This window comes from Lepisma saccharinum, chromosome 13, assembly GCF_977018435.1.
Source record: "Lepisma saccharinum chromosome 13, izLepSacc3.1, whole genome shotgun sequence".
NCBI lineage: Eukaryota > Metazoa > Arthropoda > Insecta > Zygentoma > Lepismatidae > Lepisma > Lepisma saccharinum.
The window spans coordinates 81166006-81185855 of record NC_139241.1 but is presented as its reverse complement, the minus strand read 5'-3'; the positions used below and the strand labels follow the sequence as shown (position 1 = coordinate 81185855).

Below are 19850 nucleotides of genomic sequence, written 5' to 3'. Positions count from 1 at the left end.
AGTCCGAATGGCATTCCACCAATTTGGAATAGTCCAACAGCAGCAACAAAAGATAGGAGAGGCTTACTTTGTTAGAAACTCTGGAGCGATGCACGCTCATCAGCGTATGTGATCATTCTCATTGCTTCGTTCTTGCCTTTGTCGACTGACTTGCAACTTGCTAATTGAGATTTCGTCGTCCCTGTGATGTTAAATTAACGGGAACCACAGAAGCAAACCTTCGTCTTTTGCACCTCAACCAAGTATTTGCTGGAATCCGTTGACACAAACTCGGCGGCTGACCGAGACATAGTTTCGTGTGTTAGAACCACTCAAGAACATTTCCTCCTCTTCTGTCTCTCTCTCTCTCTCTCTCTCTTGGTCGCCGTCTTAGCTTTGAGGGGGAAGGTGTGAGATTGCATCTTGTGGTTTCTGCGGCGTCTTTGTCGGAAGGTAGACAGGACAGGTATGGTTAACGTTCCTTTAGCACCTCAAAGTGATGCCTCAGAGCAAAGACAAGAACGGCTCTAATAGACTCCTGTCTTGGGGAAGCAGCAGCTCCGTCTTCAGGAAACTTATGTAACAAGTGGAACCCTTCGACCGCTGTCGAGCAGTTCCTGAGTCTCTCCAGTAGTCCTGGACCTTAGACGTGGCTCAGAACCGAGTCTTTCAAGAATATTCTTCGCTTGGAAGAGCCACTTCGATAATCTTAATTCCTGAAAAATACTAATTCGTTTTCAAAATACAGAACCCTAAGTATACCCAGCATATTAGTGACGTTATAGACATAGTATTTTTCTGTACCTAAGGACTTCTTTTTCAGATTTACCAAAGATGTAAAGGTGTTCTTGAATTCAATACATGCATATGTGGCAGAGTGGTTAGTACATTGCGCTAAGACGCCAGGTATCCCGGATTAGAATCCTTGGGTGTTCTTTGTGTCCCTTCATCAATTTCATATCATAATTTATCCTCATGTTCGTGATTAGCCAAAAGTGGCAGTAAAATTAACCGAATCAAACATGTAGCCTTGATTGATTGATTGATTTAGTGTTTTAAGTCCACTTTATGCACAGCATAAAATTAACCGAATCAAACATGTAGCATTGATTGATTGATTGATTTAGTGTTTTAAGTCCACTTTATGCACAGCAAGGCGAATCGGGACTGGACCTACAGTTTTTTAAAGTGGGATCCGAACCACTATGTACCTCCACCTGGTATCGAACCCGGGACCCCTTGATTACAAGGCAACGACGCAACCACCATCGGACCCGGTGGAGGCACATAGTGATTCGGATCCCACTTTCAAAAACTGTAGGTCCAGTCCCGATTAGCCTTACTGTGCATAACTTAAAACACTAAATCAATCAATCAATCACTGCGCCATCGGTGAGGTCCCCAAACATGTACCAGTACCGTGACACATTGGAATATTACTTTCGGCGTTTGTAGGAGGGTCAAGTGGACCACTTGACTTCCCTGGAATATAGAACATTCCTTTATATTTTAAATATTATTTCTAAGTTATTATACATTTCTTTCTTATAGTTGTATCCCTTTCTTTCTCTTTTTATTTCTCTAAATTTTCGTCTTTTTCCTATTTCTTTGAATCTATTTCTTCCTGTTTGCTGCCTCCATTTCTTCTATATTGTCTTTCCCTCTGTCGTTTCTATCATTTCTCTCTCTCTTTCCAGTTTCTTGTACTTTTCTTTCATTTCTCCTTCTTCTTTCTTTTATTTTTCTCTTTGTCACTAGATTCTATTTCTGTTCCTTCTTCTGATTCTGTTTCTCTCTCGCTGTTTAAAATATTTATATTTTTACGTCCACCTATAAACATGAAAATCTTCGTGCAGATTTAGGAATGACAGCCTAAAAAACGTCATCCGCTCTGTCCTAGAAAGGAAAATCGTTAAAGCACGACTTTGCATCAGTAGCTACCTAGTAAATACTTGAAATAGTCACTCAGCTAACTGACCACGAATCCCTTGTATTCTCGCGCGACAGTCTTTGATTGACTGGTTTTGTTCTTCACCAGCCACACAAGCCTTCGAAGTATATTGACCTCCCAGACAAGCTTTGTTGAGTCAGGTGTAACCCAAATCCCGTGTGATTGCAACCTCAACTTGGGGGAGAGGGCTTCTATGCGAATGATGAACACCGCTATTCACTCTCAGAGGCTTTGGGGGGTGTTTCTCCAAACTTCCATTAAAGGAAAAAGCGTCCCTAAATTGAGAAGACAAGTTTGAAAGCACCCTGTTTAGGGATAACGATCCTGCTGAGTGGGCACAGTACTAAACGCAAAATGATTGTAGTTATGATACAAAGTATTCGAATAGAGAACAGAGAAATAATATATTATACATAATTATCAAAATTTAAAATGTATAGTTTTGGAAAATATCTTCATATATTCTGTATCATCTAAGTCTCTGACATACATAGTTGTTTATGTGATTGATTGATTTTATTTTACTTCGCGTTTTGTGCCTCTTGGCTAATTTGCGAAGATGAGGATGAGTGATGAAATTGATGAATGGACATTCACAAACAACCATGCCCGAGCGGGATTCGAACCCGGGACCCCTGGCGTCGCAGCGCGATGTGCTAACCACTCAGCCACAGGGTCCGGCAGTTGTTTAGGTAGATGAGTATGTCGATGACTAGGATAAATTTTGGACAGTTTGTTAAAATTATATTTAGTTTTGGAAATTTTCCGAAAAAAATAAGATGTGTTGAAATTTTCGGAAGATGTTACAGAAAATTCCCGGATGAGTAGTGTCGGGAATGTGTTGATTCGTGAGTTGAATGCGTTGGTTGTATTAAGTATTTCACAAAATGCCATAAAACATGCATATTTTGGTCAAAAATATCATTTATTTATTTATTTCTTCATTTTTGCTCAGGGGCCGGTCGCCCCCTGTCCCCGTTCTGACGCCGTCACTGGTAATGAGTGAATGTGTATAAAATAATAAGAAAAACAAATTTCTAAATAATAAAATGTATATTCATCGAGGCAAAATACCTAGGTAGCTATAAACAATGCATTCTAGTCTGTCTTTTCAATTTTGGTTCGTGTCTCAGCTCACACATTTGTAAAATTTTTGCCATGAGATTCTGAGAAATAACCAATCAGAGAATTGAATACTAAAATCCTTTTGTCTTCCAAAGATCCAATAAGGTTGATTACGTCCCAATAGCGCTATAAGGGCGATAGGAACATGCTGCTGATCGCATCACCTCCATCAATCACCGATATAGTGAATGTGAATGACCTCCACATTTCTCTGACAAGGGAGGTTATCTAAGTGTCCCCCTCCGATTTCCATGAAACTTGGCAGGTGTATAGAGGGGCCCAAAGGAAGAAATACGTGTTTTCTTGTTTCGGCTAAAAAAATGTTTTAGGGGGCAAACCTCCCACCTCAAATTTATCTCAATCTTCTATTAGACAGGAAAATAATGAATTCTAACTATAGTGTAAAATGAACTTGGAGTTGAATGGCATTGGGGACACAGGGGTCAGATCCCCACGTCAATTTGTCCTCATCTTTACATTTGCGGGGGGTTGCCCCCTAAAACAGTTTTTTAGCCGAAAAAACACGTATTTCTTCCTTTGGGCCCCTCTATACACCTGCCAAGTTTCATGGAAATCGGAGGGGGACACAGGGGTCAAATCCCCACTTCAATTTGTTCTCATCTTGACCTTTGCGGCGGGGGGGTTGCCCCCTAAAACATCTTTCTAGCCGAAACAAAAAAAAAACATGTATTTCTTCCTTTGGGCCCCTCTATACACCTGCCAAGTTTCATGGAAATCGGAGGGGGACACAGCGGTCAGATCCCTTCTTCAATTTGTCCTCATCTAGACATTTGCGTGGAGGAGGGGGGGGGGTTTGTCCCCTAAAACAGTTTTTTGGCCGAAACAAAAAAAACACGTATTTCTTCCTTATTGCCTCTCTATACCCACCTGCCAAGTTTCATGGAAATCGCAGGGGGACACTTAGATGACCTCCCTTGTGAGTATCCATGGGTCGTTGCAATGTGCAGGATTGTTTGATTTTGTTTATTTTCGCTTTTCTGCCACTTTTGGCTAATCGCGAAGATAAGGATGAATTATGAAATTGATGAAGGGTCGCTTACAAAGAACACCCAGACTGGGATTCTTATCCGGAACCCTTGGCGTCGTAGCTCTCTGTGCGAACCATTTCGTCACAGGAGTGGGCGCAATGTGCATCATCCCCCCCCCCCCGGACCCAAAATGAATTTTTTTTGTAGCTACTGAATTAATGATTGAAATGGACAGTCACCGTCAATACAAACGGGACGCCTACAGGGTGTGGCCAAAAGTCAGGACCGGGCTAAATATTTTACAAACTCCGTACGAGTTTGATCTAAAGTCAAATGGTATCAATGTTGGGGGGAGAGGGAAACGTTAAGACGTGGTTGCAGTCGTCGTCCGCCATCTTGGCGGCGGCCATATTGGATCCACTTTGTTATTTCAAATGGCAATATGCTCATGTGATATATCAAATTACACCCTCTTTCAACGAGGAATCGAATGGTGCAGGTCATTTTACGATAACTGTAATGGTGTTGCACTTAGGAAATGTATCAGGGTCGGTTTTGAACTCTGCGGGCTGTTCCGAAAAGAAGGAGTACATGCCATACACACCGTGTAACACCATAACAAACATAGACATACCGAGGGAGAACAGCTGTGAACCACAAAAACAACAGACAATCACCATCACATAACATGTTCCACATGGCCACCCTTCTCTTCTGAGCACTTCCGCAAACGTTGAACCCAATAGTCGTGCACCCTACGAAGCACGTCAGGTGATACTTATGCACACTTACCTCAGTGATTCTCCTTTTCAGGTGGGCAACACCATTAATCTTACACTGGTACACAATAGCCTTCAAGTACCCCACAGATAAAAATCCAAAGGAGTTAGGTCGGGGGACCGTGGTGGCCACTCAACGCTAACCTGCACCATTCGATTCCTCGTTGAAAGAGGGTGTAATTTGATATATCACATGACCATGTTGCCATTTAAAATAACAAAGTTGGATCCAACATGGCCGCCGCCAAGATGACGGACGACGACTGCAACCACGACATAACGTTTCCCCCTCCCCCAAACCCGTACGCAGTTTGTAAAATATTTAGCCCCGTCCTGACTTTTGGCCACACCCTGTAGATCCTGAAATATCCGCTTCCTTGCAAGGCGTTATGTGTGTTGCCTAAAGCGATAAGTGGATATTAGTAGCAAATTTCCAATGGTAACTTCTACAACCGCCGTGGAGTTGGGCAACACACATGACACCATGCAAGGACATGAGTGTCCCATTTTTTGCCGGCGATTGTACATACAGTGACAGGCTCCCCTGTGTTTAACAAATCTGTGGTTCATATTCGTTATATCCTTGAGTTCGTGGAGGAGGATGTTGTATCGTTTCATTCTGCTCTTCAAGTCTCACGAGCGGTACATCACAGTTCTCTGGTGTCAGTACAAATGGCAAAAACGAGACGAGTAAATGGTGCGTAAACATGCAAGCCCCTAGCACGCTGCTCCCCGTAGCTTTGGCATGTTTTTTTCGGTTGTTTCCAACGAAGGGGGGGCAGTGGGGGGGGGGGGGGGACAGCATGCAAGTGAGATAAAACAGTTCGATTTTTTTTTTAAAGTGTAGGTAAACTCGGTCAGACGGCCAGGTGGTGCGGAACCCACACTGGGATAAAGTGCAGTTGCACCAGAAAGAGGCTGAGTGGGGGTGAGAGGGGTTGGGGGTTGTTTGCTTCGTGAGGCTGTTGGTGGTAAATACAGCGGTAAGGCCAATTTATACACACCCCGCTTGTCACTTTCATTGGACCATTGTCCGTTCTCTCTCTCTCTCTTTTATTCAGTAGCTCTTTCGGCCTTTCTCCACTTTCACCCGTTTCGCTCTACACATATGCACGTCCATTCACACGCACCCTCTCTCTCTTTCACGTTCACAAAAACGCAACCGCTCTTTGAGGCCGAATTAGTTCCTTATCTGTTACAATTCTTGTTAATTCTCATTCTTATTGTATTTTCTCTGTGTTTTTGAACTTGTGGATAATTTTTCTACTTACTGATTGTCATTTCTTGAAGCAGGGCCGTAGCTAGAATTGATCTCCAGGGGGGCTCACGGGTTATCAGCGGGGGCTTTGTAAACCAAGTCCAATTTTCAAAAGTTTAACAGTATGGTAAATTATGAGTGTGGGGGTCATTAAGCTATATGAATTTTAGAAATATCATACAAATACTACATTCTTTTCTATATCTTTTAAAACATCGTTTTTTTGAAGTGTTGACTGCTACTGAGATCATCCCTCACTACACACCCCATACTACTTTTGATGATACAGATATTTATATCACACAAGAAAAATGCACAATATTCAATCATAGTGTCTACAATACATTGCACCCCGGGCGGAAGCAACGAAACTCCCCTTCGTTTCCAAAACAAGGGAGGGCCTCCCCGATGGCGCAGTGGTAGCGTCATTGCCTTGTAATCAAGGGGTCCCGGGTTCGATACCCGGTGGAGGCACAAGTGGTTCGGATCCCACTTTAAACTGTAGGTCCAGTCCCGGTTAACCTTACTGTGCATAATGTGGACTTAAAACACCAAATCAAACGAAACCAAAATATGGGAGCTGTTGACCTTTGACGCAGATACGGAGGGAATTTGCATGATGACATCAAAGTCACAGATTTCTGTCTAAACGGGAGATCGTTGGGGCAGCGAACGTACAGATAAAGAAGCTGTCCTATGAAAGAACCTTCTAGAGTCTATAGAAGAGAATCTTGTAAATACTTGCCGCTACTTAAACTTCTTCTTATAAATAAGATGAACAAATTTATTAGCGGTTGTTCATGTTCTGTGAATTTATCTTTCACCAAGTTGTGAGCAAAATAATATCTGATGTATATATTTTTACTCTTCACTGCAAACAAATTACAGAAAATAGTTTTGCCTAATATCAAGGGGACTGAAGGCGGTGCCAGGGGGGACTGAGCCCCCCCGGCCCTTGCCTGGCTGCGGACTTGTCTTGAAGGAGACACTACTATGCCCGCACACACAAATATAGGTACTGGGTGTTTCATAAATAATTGAGGAGTTAAAAAAAATTATTACAAGTAAACTATTGAACTTACGTTAATGAAACCAGTCAAGAACTAACGAGGAAAGCAAACAGTTTGTGCGTGTATGTTTTGTTAAGCTGAGAGTTCACATCCCTGCCGCTAGGCGACACTCAAATCACCCACGTCACTCACTGTGTTTTGTGCAATGTTTGGTCCTCAAGATCATCAGACCTTGAGTTCAAATCTCCTCCGGGAAAGTTGGATCTTTCTTCAGGCAACGGAAAGAACAAACTTGATTGAAATACAAGTTTCAAAGAACATGGAGTGAATGCCTTTGTTAGTTCAATCGGTAAGGGTGTTGCTTCCGAATTCAGAGGTCCCTGGTTCTAATCCCGGAGGTGAACGTTGGTTTTGAATTTCCTCTCTTCTTCTCTACCTACTTTGCCTAAGTCCTCACTTCCTCCCAATCCCTCCACTTTCCTTGGGCGATGCAAGCCCCATCTCCGGCTCTACGAAGCCCGTACCGCCCTACTGGGCAGCCTTCGGGGCTCGCAGAAGTCCACAACCATCTTCACACACATCTTCGATCACCTAATTGGGAGCAACACCCTTATCGAGCGAGGTAACAGCGGTATTTTAAAAAAATGGTGTTAGTTCACACATTTACTACTAGAAGCCGCCACTTGTAATTTCACTAAAAAAATTACTTCTCTGAAAACTTCTCGCCGAGGGGAGGATTCGATTCTTCGACCTTATGATTATGGAGCAACCGCCTTAACCACTTTACCAAACTGTATACTGCTATTTTAACTTCAGCACAATCTGTAAATTGACATAATACAACTTCTAAATGGACACATGTCGCGGTTGGGAGAATTCGATCCTTCGAACTTATTGATTGTGGAACAGCCGCCGCTAGACCAAACTTCAAGTTGTTTGAAACCACCCTTTCCTATTATATTAGCTAGAAGAGAATCTCTAAATTGAAATAATGCAACTTGTGGATGGAAAAAATATGTATCTGATGGGAGGATTAGTTTGTTGGACCTCTTGCACGTGTGTAATTTGGACTAGCGTTTCTTGCTACTTAAAGAAAAAATACCAAGAGCTTCTAATAAAGTGCAAATCAACTTGGTTGTTAGTGGAATCTTACAAGGATTCTATGCTTCCATCTTTATCATTGCAAGTAACTTCACTAATGAGATTATCATTGTTCTGTTCGTTGTGTATAACCGGTACAGTTCGTCAGTCAATTTTATCCTCTTCGTAGCATGGACGTCACAAAGTGGAGAGCATTTGATTTTTTTTCTCTTAGGCTATTGTATGTAGAAGAAACGTTTTTGTTACTTCAGATTGATATTACAAATTCCCAGGTATCAAAGAAGATGAGTTTGTAGTGTTCAAGAGGCTGGGTAATTCCTATCTTCATTTACGAAAAGCGGAAATTGCAATTCACCCCCCCCTCACATTTTTTTTAGATTCTGTTTTAAGTCCACTTGGCTAATCGGGACAGGACCTACAGTTTAAAGTGGAATTTTACTACTGGTTGCTCCTGGATTCTTTAGTGATTTCCTTGGGAAAACATTAATGCTCTCAGGGTTGTAGCCCCATCAGGTTCCCCCTGCGTATGCCAGTCGATAGACATGTAATTATATATGTAGTTGAATTATATATGTAGATGCAACTCCCTTGAACCGACGAACAACCAGCAACACAGTCACTTACAGACAGAGGCTGTCTAGTCACTCGGCGTGCATCTTGGTGCTTATTGTTTACATTCAATTCTCACAAATATTTGAATGGTACTGTGTACATGAACGATGTTTTCATATTACATTTAATTTTCCTTTACCAGTAGGCTACCACTGAACAGCCATTATAGTTCTGTCTTTAGAAAATAATATGTTTATGATATGTATTAGCAATGATTCTTATATATGAACAACATTTCTGAATGCGATTTAAGCAAAAAAACGGGGCATTTTCGCATCACGACTGCAATTCAAAAAAAATCGTGACAAGAATGGACTGTCCTGCTAAATCTGAACGTTTGATGGGCTTGCATCAATGGTTTTGGAACAATAGTTTCAAAACATTGCGGATAGCGGACTCCTAGAGCACAGAGGGGTGCGCACCCCTTATTTTTTATCCGCACCCTCTTCGGAACCCCTCTTGCATAACCTATTTTTAGCCGAAAATACTGTTACTCTTCACAGAGAAAAAGTTTGGAGTAACCAAGAAAGAGTTTATGGCAATGAACAATGACGTTATCATACACAAGTACTAAATGTTCTTTGCTAATCGTGCACATGTGCTTATGGTTACCAAAGAATGTTCGAAATTACCAAATTTAGTAAACGCTACTACTTATTTTCGTTTAGTTACCAGAAAGCTTAACCAAATGTGTTTTGATAATTCAATCGAAAACACAACATTTACAGTGTCATGGAAGACCACATCGTCATACTGAGCGTTCAATAATGAAGAATGACCACTATTATTGTATTCTATGGGAAACCCATTAATACTAACTTGAAAGGGAAGCCGCATTTGATTCCCTGAACATGTTGTTGTGGTCAATGCAAGCAAGAAAAATGAAAAAGTCACTTGCAATTTTCAGTTTCATTGGCTTATTTTCATCGAGGCCCACTAAATGTCCATTGTTGTCAATGTTATTTTCGTGTGTTTTTATAGTTTTACCTTAAAACATTTTAGTTCGAGGATGCGGGCATGAAGCGCTTCCCCGCCCCCCAATTGGGCACGGGCCTGCTATTGAAATATGCTTCTATCGAGGATCAATCCGGGCGACCCTTTGTTACAAGTCTATAACGTTAACCACTACGCTGTTAACGTAACGTTACTTTCGTTGAAAGGAATTATAAGATAAATGTTAAGGTACATTTCCAAATAGGTTAGTGCTATCAGGTTTTATCGGCCAAGTTCTGAATGCAATAAAAAGTAAGTGTTACTTCGAAGGGCTTCGAAGGAAACGCCATGTCTTTTCTCTCTGGCAATAATCGTTGGTAAAACATCCCGAAGACGAAAACTTTTCAAGACTCAAGTGCAGTCCTGGGGCCAATTTAGAGGAGAGAGCAAGCGCCCCCTGCCGGGGTTGTCTGCGGGGAAGCAACAGCAACAGTCGACGGTCTACTCGAGGCTTTGCTTCTTGGCCACGGCTCAAAGCCTCACCGTCTTTATGAAAACTTGATAAATCTTGGCAAGAAGGAGGCATGCGCAGCATTTTTCGAGGTTCTTTTCTTCGGGTTGGTGGGCCGGCCCCTCCCATGAAGCCCAAGAACAACCCAGCTCGTCGATGCCTCCGCCCCTCCTTAGCTTGGGGTCTTGCGAGCGCCTTCCCACTTGGAGTTGGTGCGGGTAAGCGGTTGGAAAGAAGTCTGGCGGAGTGATATTCAATAGGCCGGTAAGAGTGATGAGTCAGTGCCTTGGGACGTTGGCAGCGGGGAAGCTACTGCACCCGCACCCCAACCCGCCGAAGTCTGAAACACGCCAGTCAGTTCGCGGGGACGAAAGCGAGTGGTGTGGCCACGAGGAAGACCGAAGCTTAACGACTTGGGCCGAAGTTGGCGCGCGCTAGCGGACCTCCGCAGCGAGGGAAACAGCCAGCCGACGTTACCGCCTCGGCCGCACAGGAAAAGTGCGTCGATTTTTTTTTTCTCGGGGCTCGACTCGCGCCTCCCCCCACTTCCCCCACTCCCTCCGACTTCCCCCATCCGTCCCCTCCCCCCACCAAGCTGACGTCACCCGCTGACCTAGGAGGTGGGGCTAATTGGGAAGTGCGGTCAAACTGGGAAGCTGCCACACGCTTGGAAAAAGTATTCCAAGACGGTCGAAGGACAAAGAAAAAGTCAAAGACGTCGAAGTTTCCGAGGACTGTCTTGTAAACTGTGGTGCGAAGTGTCTGCAAGTTTCAGAACCGAGTTGGGGCGTTTTGTCCGATGGTACCTTGTCCGAAATCAACTTTCTTGCGTTTTTTCTTGGAAGAAGTTGAAGACCTTTAAGTAATTGGCTCCGCAAACAATCGAGGCCCTTCTGGGACCGCCGGCAAAGAAGATAAAATTCGATTGCGGACACCCCCTAACAAACCTCTTGGCAAAGTCCATCCGGGGGCATTGTCGAAGGTCTTCCTGGATCCAGAGATCAAACAAACTTTCTTTTGGATGTCGAGGAGGGGGAGGTTGGTTGAGGTTTGTCAACCTTCACCGCCAACGGTGGATTAGCGGGGACAAGGGTCACGTTGACACTTCTAGGACACTTGTTGACATATCTTGCGGTTCAATGCACCTGGCATCGGAAGTCAGTGCAGGACTTGGGGGGAACTCCACGGATGGTGTCTACAATTCCATCACCGCCGATATTCTCGCTGAGAGGACTTTGAACGAAATCATTGCGGATCATCCAGGAGAACTCGTGAAGACCGGCAGTCCCCACTTCGTCTGCACCGTCCTTCCGCCACATTGGCGGTCCAACAAGACCCTTCCGGTGGCCTTCAAGGTGGTGGCCCTTGGAGAAGTTATAGACGGGACCATGGTGACAGTGCGAGCCGGGAACGACGAGAACTACTGTGCAGAGTTGAGGAACTGCACCGCCGTCATGAAGAACCAAGTGGCCAAGTTCAACGACCTCAGGTTCGTCGGGAGGAGCGGCAGAGGTGAGTACACATTATTATGGACATTGCACGTTACCTCTTACGGTCATCTGCATCTGCAGCTGCTCCAGATCGGATGCTGGAGAAGTAATTTCCCGGCGGCGGGTCTTGCGCACGCTCCAAACACTCTGACCACTAGGAGTCTCAAATGGAGCCGTTGATTAACTCTTGTTACATACGTATGCCTTGTTAATTATCCTCTAGCAGATAGATCGGGCTAAAGCTAACGCTAGCGATATATTCTTACCCTAACCCTCCGCTGGACATGGCTCTCGGGGGCGAAATTTTAAATACACGTGTATTTCTTGTTTGAAAGAAGCATGCAGTTATTTTGAATTGAAAATGCAAATTTTTCAAGCAAATCTTCGGGTGGATTTTTTCTCTATTATATTCATGTTTAGGTTAGAGAAAGGTTTAATCTTAGAAAATAAAAAAAAAAAACATTGAAGAAATACGCATGTTTAGAAAACAGAGATCTAAGAGGACAATCTTCGGGAAATTACTAGTACTGTTCCCTGAATTTTTAGGCACAACCGAATTATAAAAGCCGATGCAACACCGGTGGGCTTACTATCTCTTCACAAGTAAGCTTTTTTCTATTACAAAAAACTCACGTAACAGCCAAAGCAATTCACTGCACGATTCTCCTGAAAGCTATAGGGTGATTTCTAAACACATGTAATAGTTCAGTGGCTGTGGCTCCACAAGTAAGCTTTTTTTCCTATTACAAAAAATTCAGGCAACAGCCGAAGCAATCCACACCACAATTCTCATGAAAGCTCTAGGGTGATTTCTAAACACCTGTAATAATTTAGCGGCTCTGGTTCCACAAGTAAGCATTTTTCTATTACAAAAATTGAGCAGTTCAAAAAAATATTCTGCTAATAGTTATGGGTAATTTCTGGAAACTTGCAATTTTTCAGAATTCATACCATTGGCGCAACTTTTCGAATCGAAAGTAATATTTCAAGAATTCGCTTCTGAGACATCTTTCAGATATTTTAAAACAGACAATAAGCCAGAAAAACTTATGATAATTGAATTTTACATGTACTGTGGGTGCTAGTCTTTACGCCTTTCCTACCTCTCTGGCGTATAAAATGTTCATAGAAGTGATTGTGTTTGAATCTCTCATAAAGACTTTGAAGCTCATTTTCGTTATTTTCTTGGGTACTTTTTCTCCGGATAGAAAGCACATGCAATCGTGTTTTACATTTTTCATGTTGTATTATTGTTTTCGTTTACAAAAAGTCATACACTTAATTTTGAGACAAATGTTATCTTTATTGCAGCCGTCCTCCGCGACGGAGCGATCTAGAGGTCTTGGGTTCGAACCTTGGCTAAGACATTATGGTTTACCCACCATCCATTTCATCATTTTTCCTTATCGTAGCGAGATGACAGAAATAGAAATAAATCTGATTTTAGACTATCTCTTATTTTTTTATTGATTTTTGAACGAACGCTGTGCTATTCCTGATTATTCTGCACAGAAAATTCTAGGATTCGAGTCCCGGTCTAGAAATTGTGTTTGTTCTTTTATCAATTAAATCAGATGAATCTAATAAAAACTAGATTATGGATTTTCTTTACGTTTATGATTTTATTCATTTATATCGTACACTCGCATATTTTGGGAAGAACAAATACCACTTTTGTCTTCCATTATGATATGGTTTCGAATATCGATGTTTCCAAATTCTTAGCAAATGAGTTTTGTCTTAATATGTTCGAAATACTCTTATCTTGATAGATCTACTACTTAGGGAATTGTTAGTATAAACTCTCTGACAGTTTAACAAAACCTGATTATTGCAATAATTGTAGGCTAACGAGACTTTGGCAATTAGTAACACTAATCTTTCTATTTTTCTTTGTAACAATCTTCATCTTAACATTTATTCTATATTCTAACTCTTTCTCCTGCATTATCGTTCAGACCTTTTTATAGGGGACCGTTGATATAAAATTGAATAGTAGAAATTACAAAATAATAAAAATAATAATTATATCCATCAACTAATATTTTAATTCATATTATGATTATTATATTTTAAGGTAGAGATCTCCTCATTCCAACAAATGAATGGTTATCCAGCACATTAGTACAGCTGTTTATATTTTCTTACACATTTCAAACTGTTAATATACTGAAATGCATAATTGTTATATTTTTTAAATAAAATTTTACACTCATCGTTCAAGAAAAGTCTTTCAAATTTACAGGGAAATTATAGTTTTCTAACCTCTGATATAATAGTTTCGTTTCTGGAATTTTGGTATTCGTGTATCCCTTCATTCCTTGGATTATGTACTAGAACACGAAAATATCACATTATATGATCTTCATAATGCATTTTACACATACATTTTCCACCCAATGCATTTTTGTTTTGATTATTTGGTTGGAATATTATTAACTGAATTTTATTTCTGGTATCGAATACCAAAATAATAACTTTTGGGGGGATTATGTACTAGAACTTAATAATCTTGATCTTTATAATTTATTTTACGCTTACGTTTTCAACCTAGGCATTTTATTTTGGTTATTTTCTTGAAATACTATTAACTGAATTTTGTTCCTGTTATCGAATACATTTTTTTATTATTATCATGTACTAGAACATGAAAATATCAAATTTTGATCTTCATAATGCATTTTACACTTACATTTTCCACCGTAGCCATTTTTGTTTTTGTCATTTTGTTGGAATATTATTAACTGAATTTTACTTCTGTTATTGAATACAAACTTTTTTTTGCTATTTTTCTAATCTGAAATGAACTATGCTAATTTCCAGGGGAAGGGGTCGAATCTTTTCATCTCGCTACGCCTACTGTATTGTTACGTTTTAGTTAGAAGACCTCTTCCGCATAGTTTTTACCCTTTCTCAATAACTAAATTTAGTCTGGATTTTGCTGGACATCTGATAAACAATTGACACGATGTCCAAATTTTAGATATGAAATTGTAAAATCATGACGCGAAGTTGCTAGAACTCCACTTCCTTTTTTTTTTTTTTTTTTTAGGAATATAACTGCAACACTGCCACTTTGGCAATAACTCATTAACAAAAATTAACAATTGTTTTTTCGTTGTTTGGAAAATAATTTACTCACCATCGAAAAACTAAATGTAAAGATCGTTTATTTTAAGAAATGGCTTTTATGAACATGAAAATATATTCTTTGCTATGGTAATTAAGCTTCTCCGTTTCAGATCAAGCAAGAAAGTAAGAGTAAGAATTAAACAATAATCAATTTTTCAATAATCTATTTGCTTTTGTTCACAGAGCAATCGTATAGAATGAAATGTTTTTTTCTAGCGTCACGAACAACCAACTTACCAGATACAGCTCGTTTTCATAGTGTAGGGTAAAATATTAATACTAACAATACGTGTACAATAGTAATAATAGCATTACTTTACATTAATACACTCTACAATATAGTAAAACTTCATCATAAATTGTTGCCTATTTTAAAATATCAAAAATCTTTTAAAAGCATTTGATTGAAATTGTAGATAAAATCGTTAATTGATTCTATCCGATTGAATTGTTGTAAAGCTGTTGTAACTAAAAATTAAGCTTCCATATTGGGAAGTTGATCTCAGAAAATGTTTGTTTCTTGTATAATATGAAGGTAGAAACCAGCGAATGTGTCTAAGGAATTAATTCTTATCTACAATTTTGCTCGAACGTTTCTGTCCATATTCAATTGTCATTTTCCGAAGTTCTTCTCGTATTGAAATTAGCCTAAAACGAGCTAGCCAAATATCATAGGTTCGTTTACAATATTGTAGTCCATCATAACAGTCTTAGAAATAACGCTCGCACATCCTTCAGTTTTTTTCGAATGTAGCTGCACCCTCCTAAATAACTACTTTTGGGGCAATAATTGTAAGAAATGGAAATTGATAAGTATCATTGCTCTAAAAAGATTTGCGTAATAGATATCCGAACTAATGAAAATAGTGATAATAATTATTATATTTATCATAATATCAAACTATTAGTAATCTTTATATGAGTAAAATAATTACTGGAAAATAATTGTTCTTATTCGTATTTCGATTCACTTAATTTTTATAGAATAGAATAGAATTTGTTTCAAATGTAAGCCTTTACAGTCCTTGTTTTCCTCTAGTCTGTACAGTCCATAGAAGAAAAAATAGTGTGTTTTCCATAGCTTAGTCGGTTTCCCCTATTTGCTTTATTGCGATATCACAACCACTGTCTTTAACTTTCACTATTTTTATTTATTCCAAATTGCAATGTGGAATGGATCCTTCTCAAATTTCCACGTGCCTCCCTTCTCCAAATTTTCGGTTGCTTAGAGAAAAATGCTATGGAAATTATCCAAATTATATATTTAGAAAACCTTTTAGCTATTATGTATTATAGTTAGTAAGATAAATATATACTGAAAGTGCGCCTCTTGGAAGTACTTGAAAAAAGAACTGTCAAGTTGCATTTTTACTCAGAGATTGACCAGCGATTCCACACTTCATTGTTAATGTCATCTTGTTGAAATCATTGAAATACCCTCCTCTTCTTCAAAATGTTATGTAAATATGTATTTTTAGATTAATACAATTCAGTAAGGCACATAAACTACACGTGCGTTATGTAATGAATAATGTAATGCCGATATCCGTGGCGGAGTGGGTAGTACCGCGCGCTACGACGTTAGGGTTCGAATCCCGACCTGGGCATTGGGTGTTATTTGTGAGTGTCCCTTCATGAATGTCATCACGTCATCACTCATCCCCATCGTATATATATAGTTTATGTGCCTTTGCCATATTAAGTTTTAATAATATATATGAAGTTCCCAAAATAATTAATGGTTTGGTTTATTTATACCGAATATATGTGTCGAAGTAAATCGCGTTTCTGCCACTTTTCGCTAATTGCGAGAATGAGGATGAAAGATGATAAGATGAAATAGATGAAGGGACAATTAGAAACACATATGAACAGCACACATATGTGTCTTATTACACCCCAAAGTTCAAGAAAAAGTAGACCAAAATGCATTTATTCCTAATATAGGCTATATGAAAAATAAGATTGTAGTTATTTCAAAGATTTTAACAAGATATAACATGAACAGCGAAGTATGGAGTCACGGATCATTTTTTTATAAAATTTAAAAAAATTACATGTTGATTATGTTTTCGAATAATTGCAAGGGGCATATTAAATAAAATAAATAGTGAAATAAAAAATTTACATGTTGAATATGTTTTCGATTGATTGATTGATTGAGTTGGAGTTTTAAGTCGCCTTTATGCACAATAAGGCTAATCGGGACTGGACCTACAGTTTAAAGTGGGATCCGAACTACTATGTGCCTCCACCGGGTATCGAACCCGGGACTCCTTGATTACAAGGCAACGACGCTACCACTGCACCATCGGGGAGGCACCGAATATGTTTTCGAATAGTCTAATTGCAAGGGGCATATTATTACGTTCATATTCAACTTAATCCTGTATATCCCAACAAGCACAAAACATTCTACCGATTGTGATGTTCATGTAAAATTTTCAAAATAAATAACTTTGATAGTTTTTAAATTATGAAAGGATATTTTCCTGTAAGTCACGGAAAATTTTGTAGGGCAGTGGAAATTTTGGAGGGACCAGTGACCCTTCAACCCCGCCTAGGAAAACTACTATCTAGATAATAGCATGAGAGTGCTAGGGTTAAGTCTGCAGGGTACGAGCCTCATCTAGGAACGAAGAACTCTGGAATGGAAGGTAAAAATAGAGATTTCTCATTAATGCGAACTCAGTACATTATAAAGTTAGAACCACGAATCGCTCTTTTGTTTTCGTTTAAAAACCAAAACGCTGTTCCCAACTGCACAGGGAGCCCGAGTCCCTCTAATGCTGCCCCTCCATCCCAAGGGACGTCCTCCCCCCGGTGGACGTGCATGTGCGAGTGTGTGCGGGCTATATTGTGAGCGAATGCATGTGGGGTACTGGACGGAAAGGATTGGCACATAGTGGCCACACACAGAATTACCCTGAGGTCGGTTGTGGCCTCAGAGGTAGGCTTTCACGGTTAACGAAAACAGTCGGGTTTTAAAGCACTTCCCGCACCACTCAAAAATGTCCTATACTCAACAGAATTTGTTCTTTTCTCCTTGTTTTCATGTCCAATCTACAGTATAAGAAATTATATTTGCAGTCCTTGTATTTTTCATATTTTGCCACCTTTATGCCAATGGTAACACTATTTAAGTTTCCATGTTTAATAACACATTGTAAACGTAACGTTTCCACCCTCTAACAAGGTCTTCTTCAGACAAGGATTGAAACTAAAATGAAATAAACATCCAACCAGAAGATTATACACCAATTATGCATCAACTGACGCGTCACCCAATGAAAACGAAGCTTGACAGGGCTTCAACCTCGATGGTTTATTGTGTCAAGGAGATTACTTTACTCTCGACGGCATCATTACTATCGGTTTCATTGTTGGCAAGTCTGGAAATAATAACTTCAGTGTATACAGCCACAAAAAATAAATTCTGCATACAGAAAACCACACCACGATTCTCCTCAAAGCTCTAGCGTGATTTCTAAACACTTGTAATAGTTCAGTAACTGTGGCTCCACAAGTAAGCCTTTCCTATTACAAAAATCCAGACAATAGGGCAACGAAGATTCTCCTTCAAGCTCTAGGGTGATTGCTAAACACGTGTAATAGTTCAGTAACTGTGGCTTCACAAGTAAGCCTTTCCTATTACAAAAATCCAGACAATAGGGCAACGAAGATTCTCCTTCAAGCTCTAGGGTGATTGCTAAACACGTGTAATAGTTCAGTAACTGTGGCTTCACAAGTAAGCCTTTCCTATTACAAAAATCCAGACAATAGGGCAACGAAGATTCTCCTGCAAGCTCTAGGCTGATTTCTAAACGTGTAATAGTTCAATAACGTGGCTCCACAAGTAAGTATTTTTCTATCGGTAAGCTCCAGGCAACAGAGTTAGGCAATCAACGAAGATTCTCATGAAACCTCTAAGGTGATTTCTAAATAGTTTATTGGCTGAGTTGCTAATTTATAAGCCTTTCCAATTAGAAGAAATTCAAGCAACAGCGCAAGCAATCTAAACAAGGATTACGTGAAACTTGTAAGTCTTTGGTTTTCCAAACAAAAGAAAATGATCGTGTGTTTGATTTTCGTTAGATCCTTATCGGAATGTGAGAGTGTAAGGTGGTGATGTTTTCGAAAGGTATTCATGTGTGAAATTCTGTTCCACGTACAGTACTCTCTTTCTCTTACGGATAATCTCTGTGATTTGTGCCCTCTCCACGTGTGTGTTTGTCTCTTCAACAATTTCATTTCATCGCTATTCAACGTCTCTATTAGCCAAACAGTGGTAGAATAGTGAATTAAATAAATACCATCCCTTCAGAGATGGGTGAATGTTATTGATATGCTAGGGAGGTTAGTAATATATGATAAGAAACTGCTTGTATTTTCTTGCCAGTGTTCTTTTTGGGGGTGTTTCTTCACGACCTCTTATGGATCCTGCTTCCTTTTTGGTTCCTTCTTGATCTCCCGAACAAAAAGGGAGGGTTTGAAAGGAAAAAGAGAAGAGAAGGAAATTTCGAAACCCGAGAGCGCCTAACGTGGAGTGAGTGCTAACTAGCTGTAATGGAGTGCAGAGATTCATTATGTATCAATTCTTAAGTAAGTGTTAAGATCTCGTTATAATGCAGTCTTGCAGCCCCTATAAAGGCTGCCCTGATAAAAGTTTCAGTGGGGAGCTTCCTTTCAGGAAAAGTGTGAAGGGGGTTCTCCCCCTTCTTCTATCGCAAGTTCTCCCCCATCATCGAGGAATGAAGATCAACCAACAGGTGAATGGTGGGGGATGCATACTTGATATGCTCTTGAGGAAGTAAGCCGTGGACTCTAAAATTAAGGTAGATTGTATAATAATCCATTGACTTTTTTTTATTTTGGGGCCGGAAAGTGTATACTGAATCTTCCTGTAAGAGATTTCAGCTTCATATTAAAATTTGATGAGCGAAACTTGAAATTCTTCATAATTTGTAACGTAATCTTTAT

General features: G+C 40.0%; 1 protein-coding gene across 2 annotated transcripts in view; it reads left to right on the top strand.

Annotated features, from left to right (window-relative positions):
* Positions 1–11334: 11334 nt before the first annotated feature.
* Positions 11335–19850, top strand: part of LOC145997076 (uncharacterized) — a 112630-nt gene continuing 104114 nt past the window's right edge. For both annotated transcript variants that reach the window (XM_083133693.1, XM_083133692.1), the window contains exon 1: positions 11335–11760. In XM_083133693.1, coding sequence (XP_082989819.1) covers positions 11388–11760 — 373 coding nt within the window. In that variant the 5' untranslated portion in view covers positions 11335–11387. The remainder of the gene's footprint in view (positions 11761–19850) is intronic.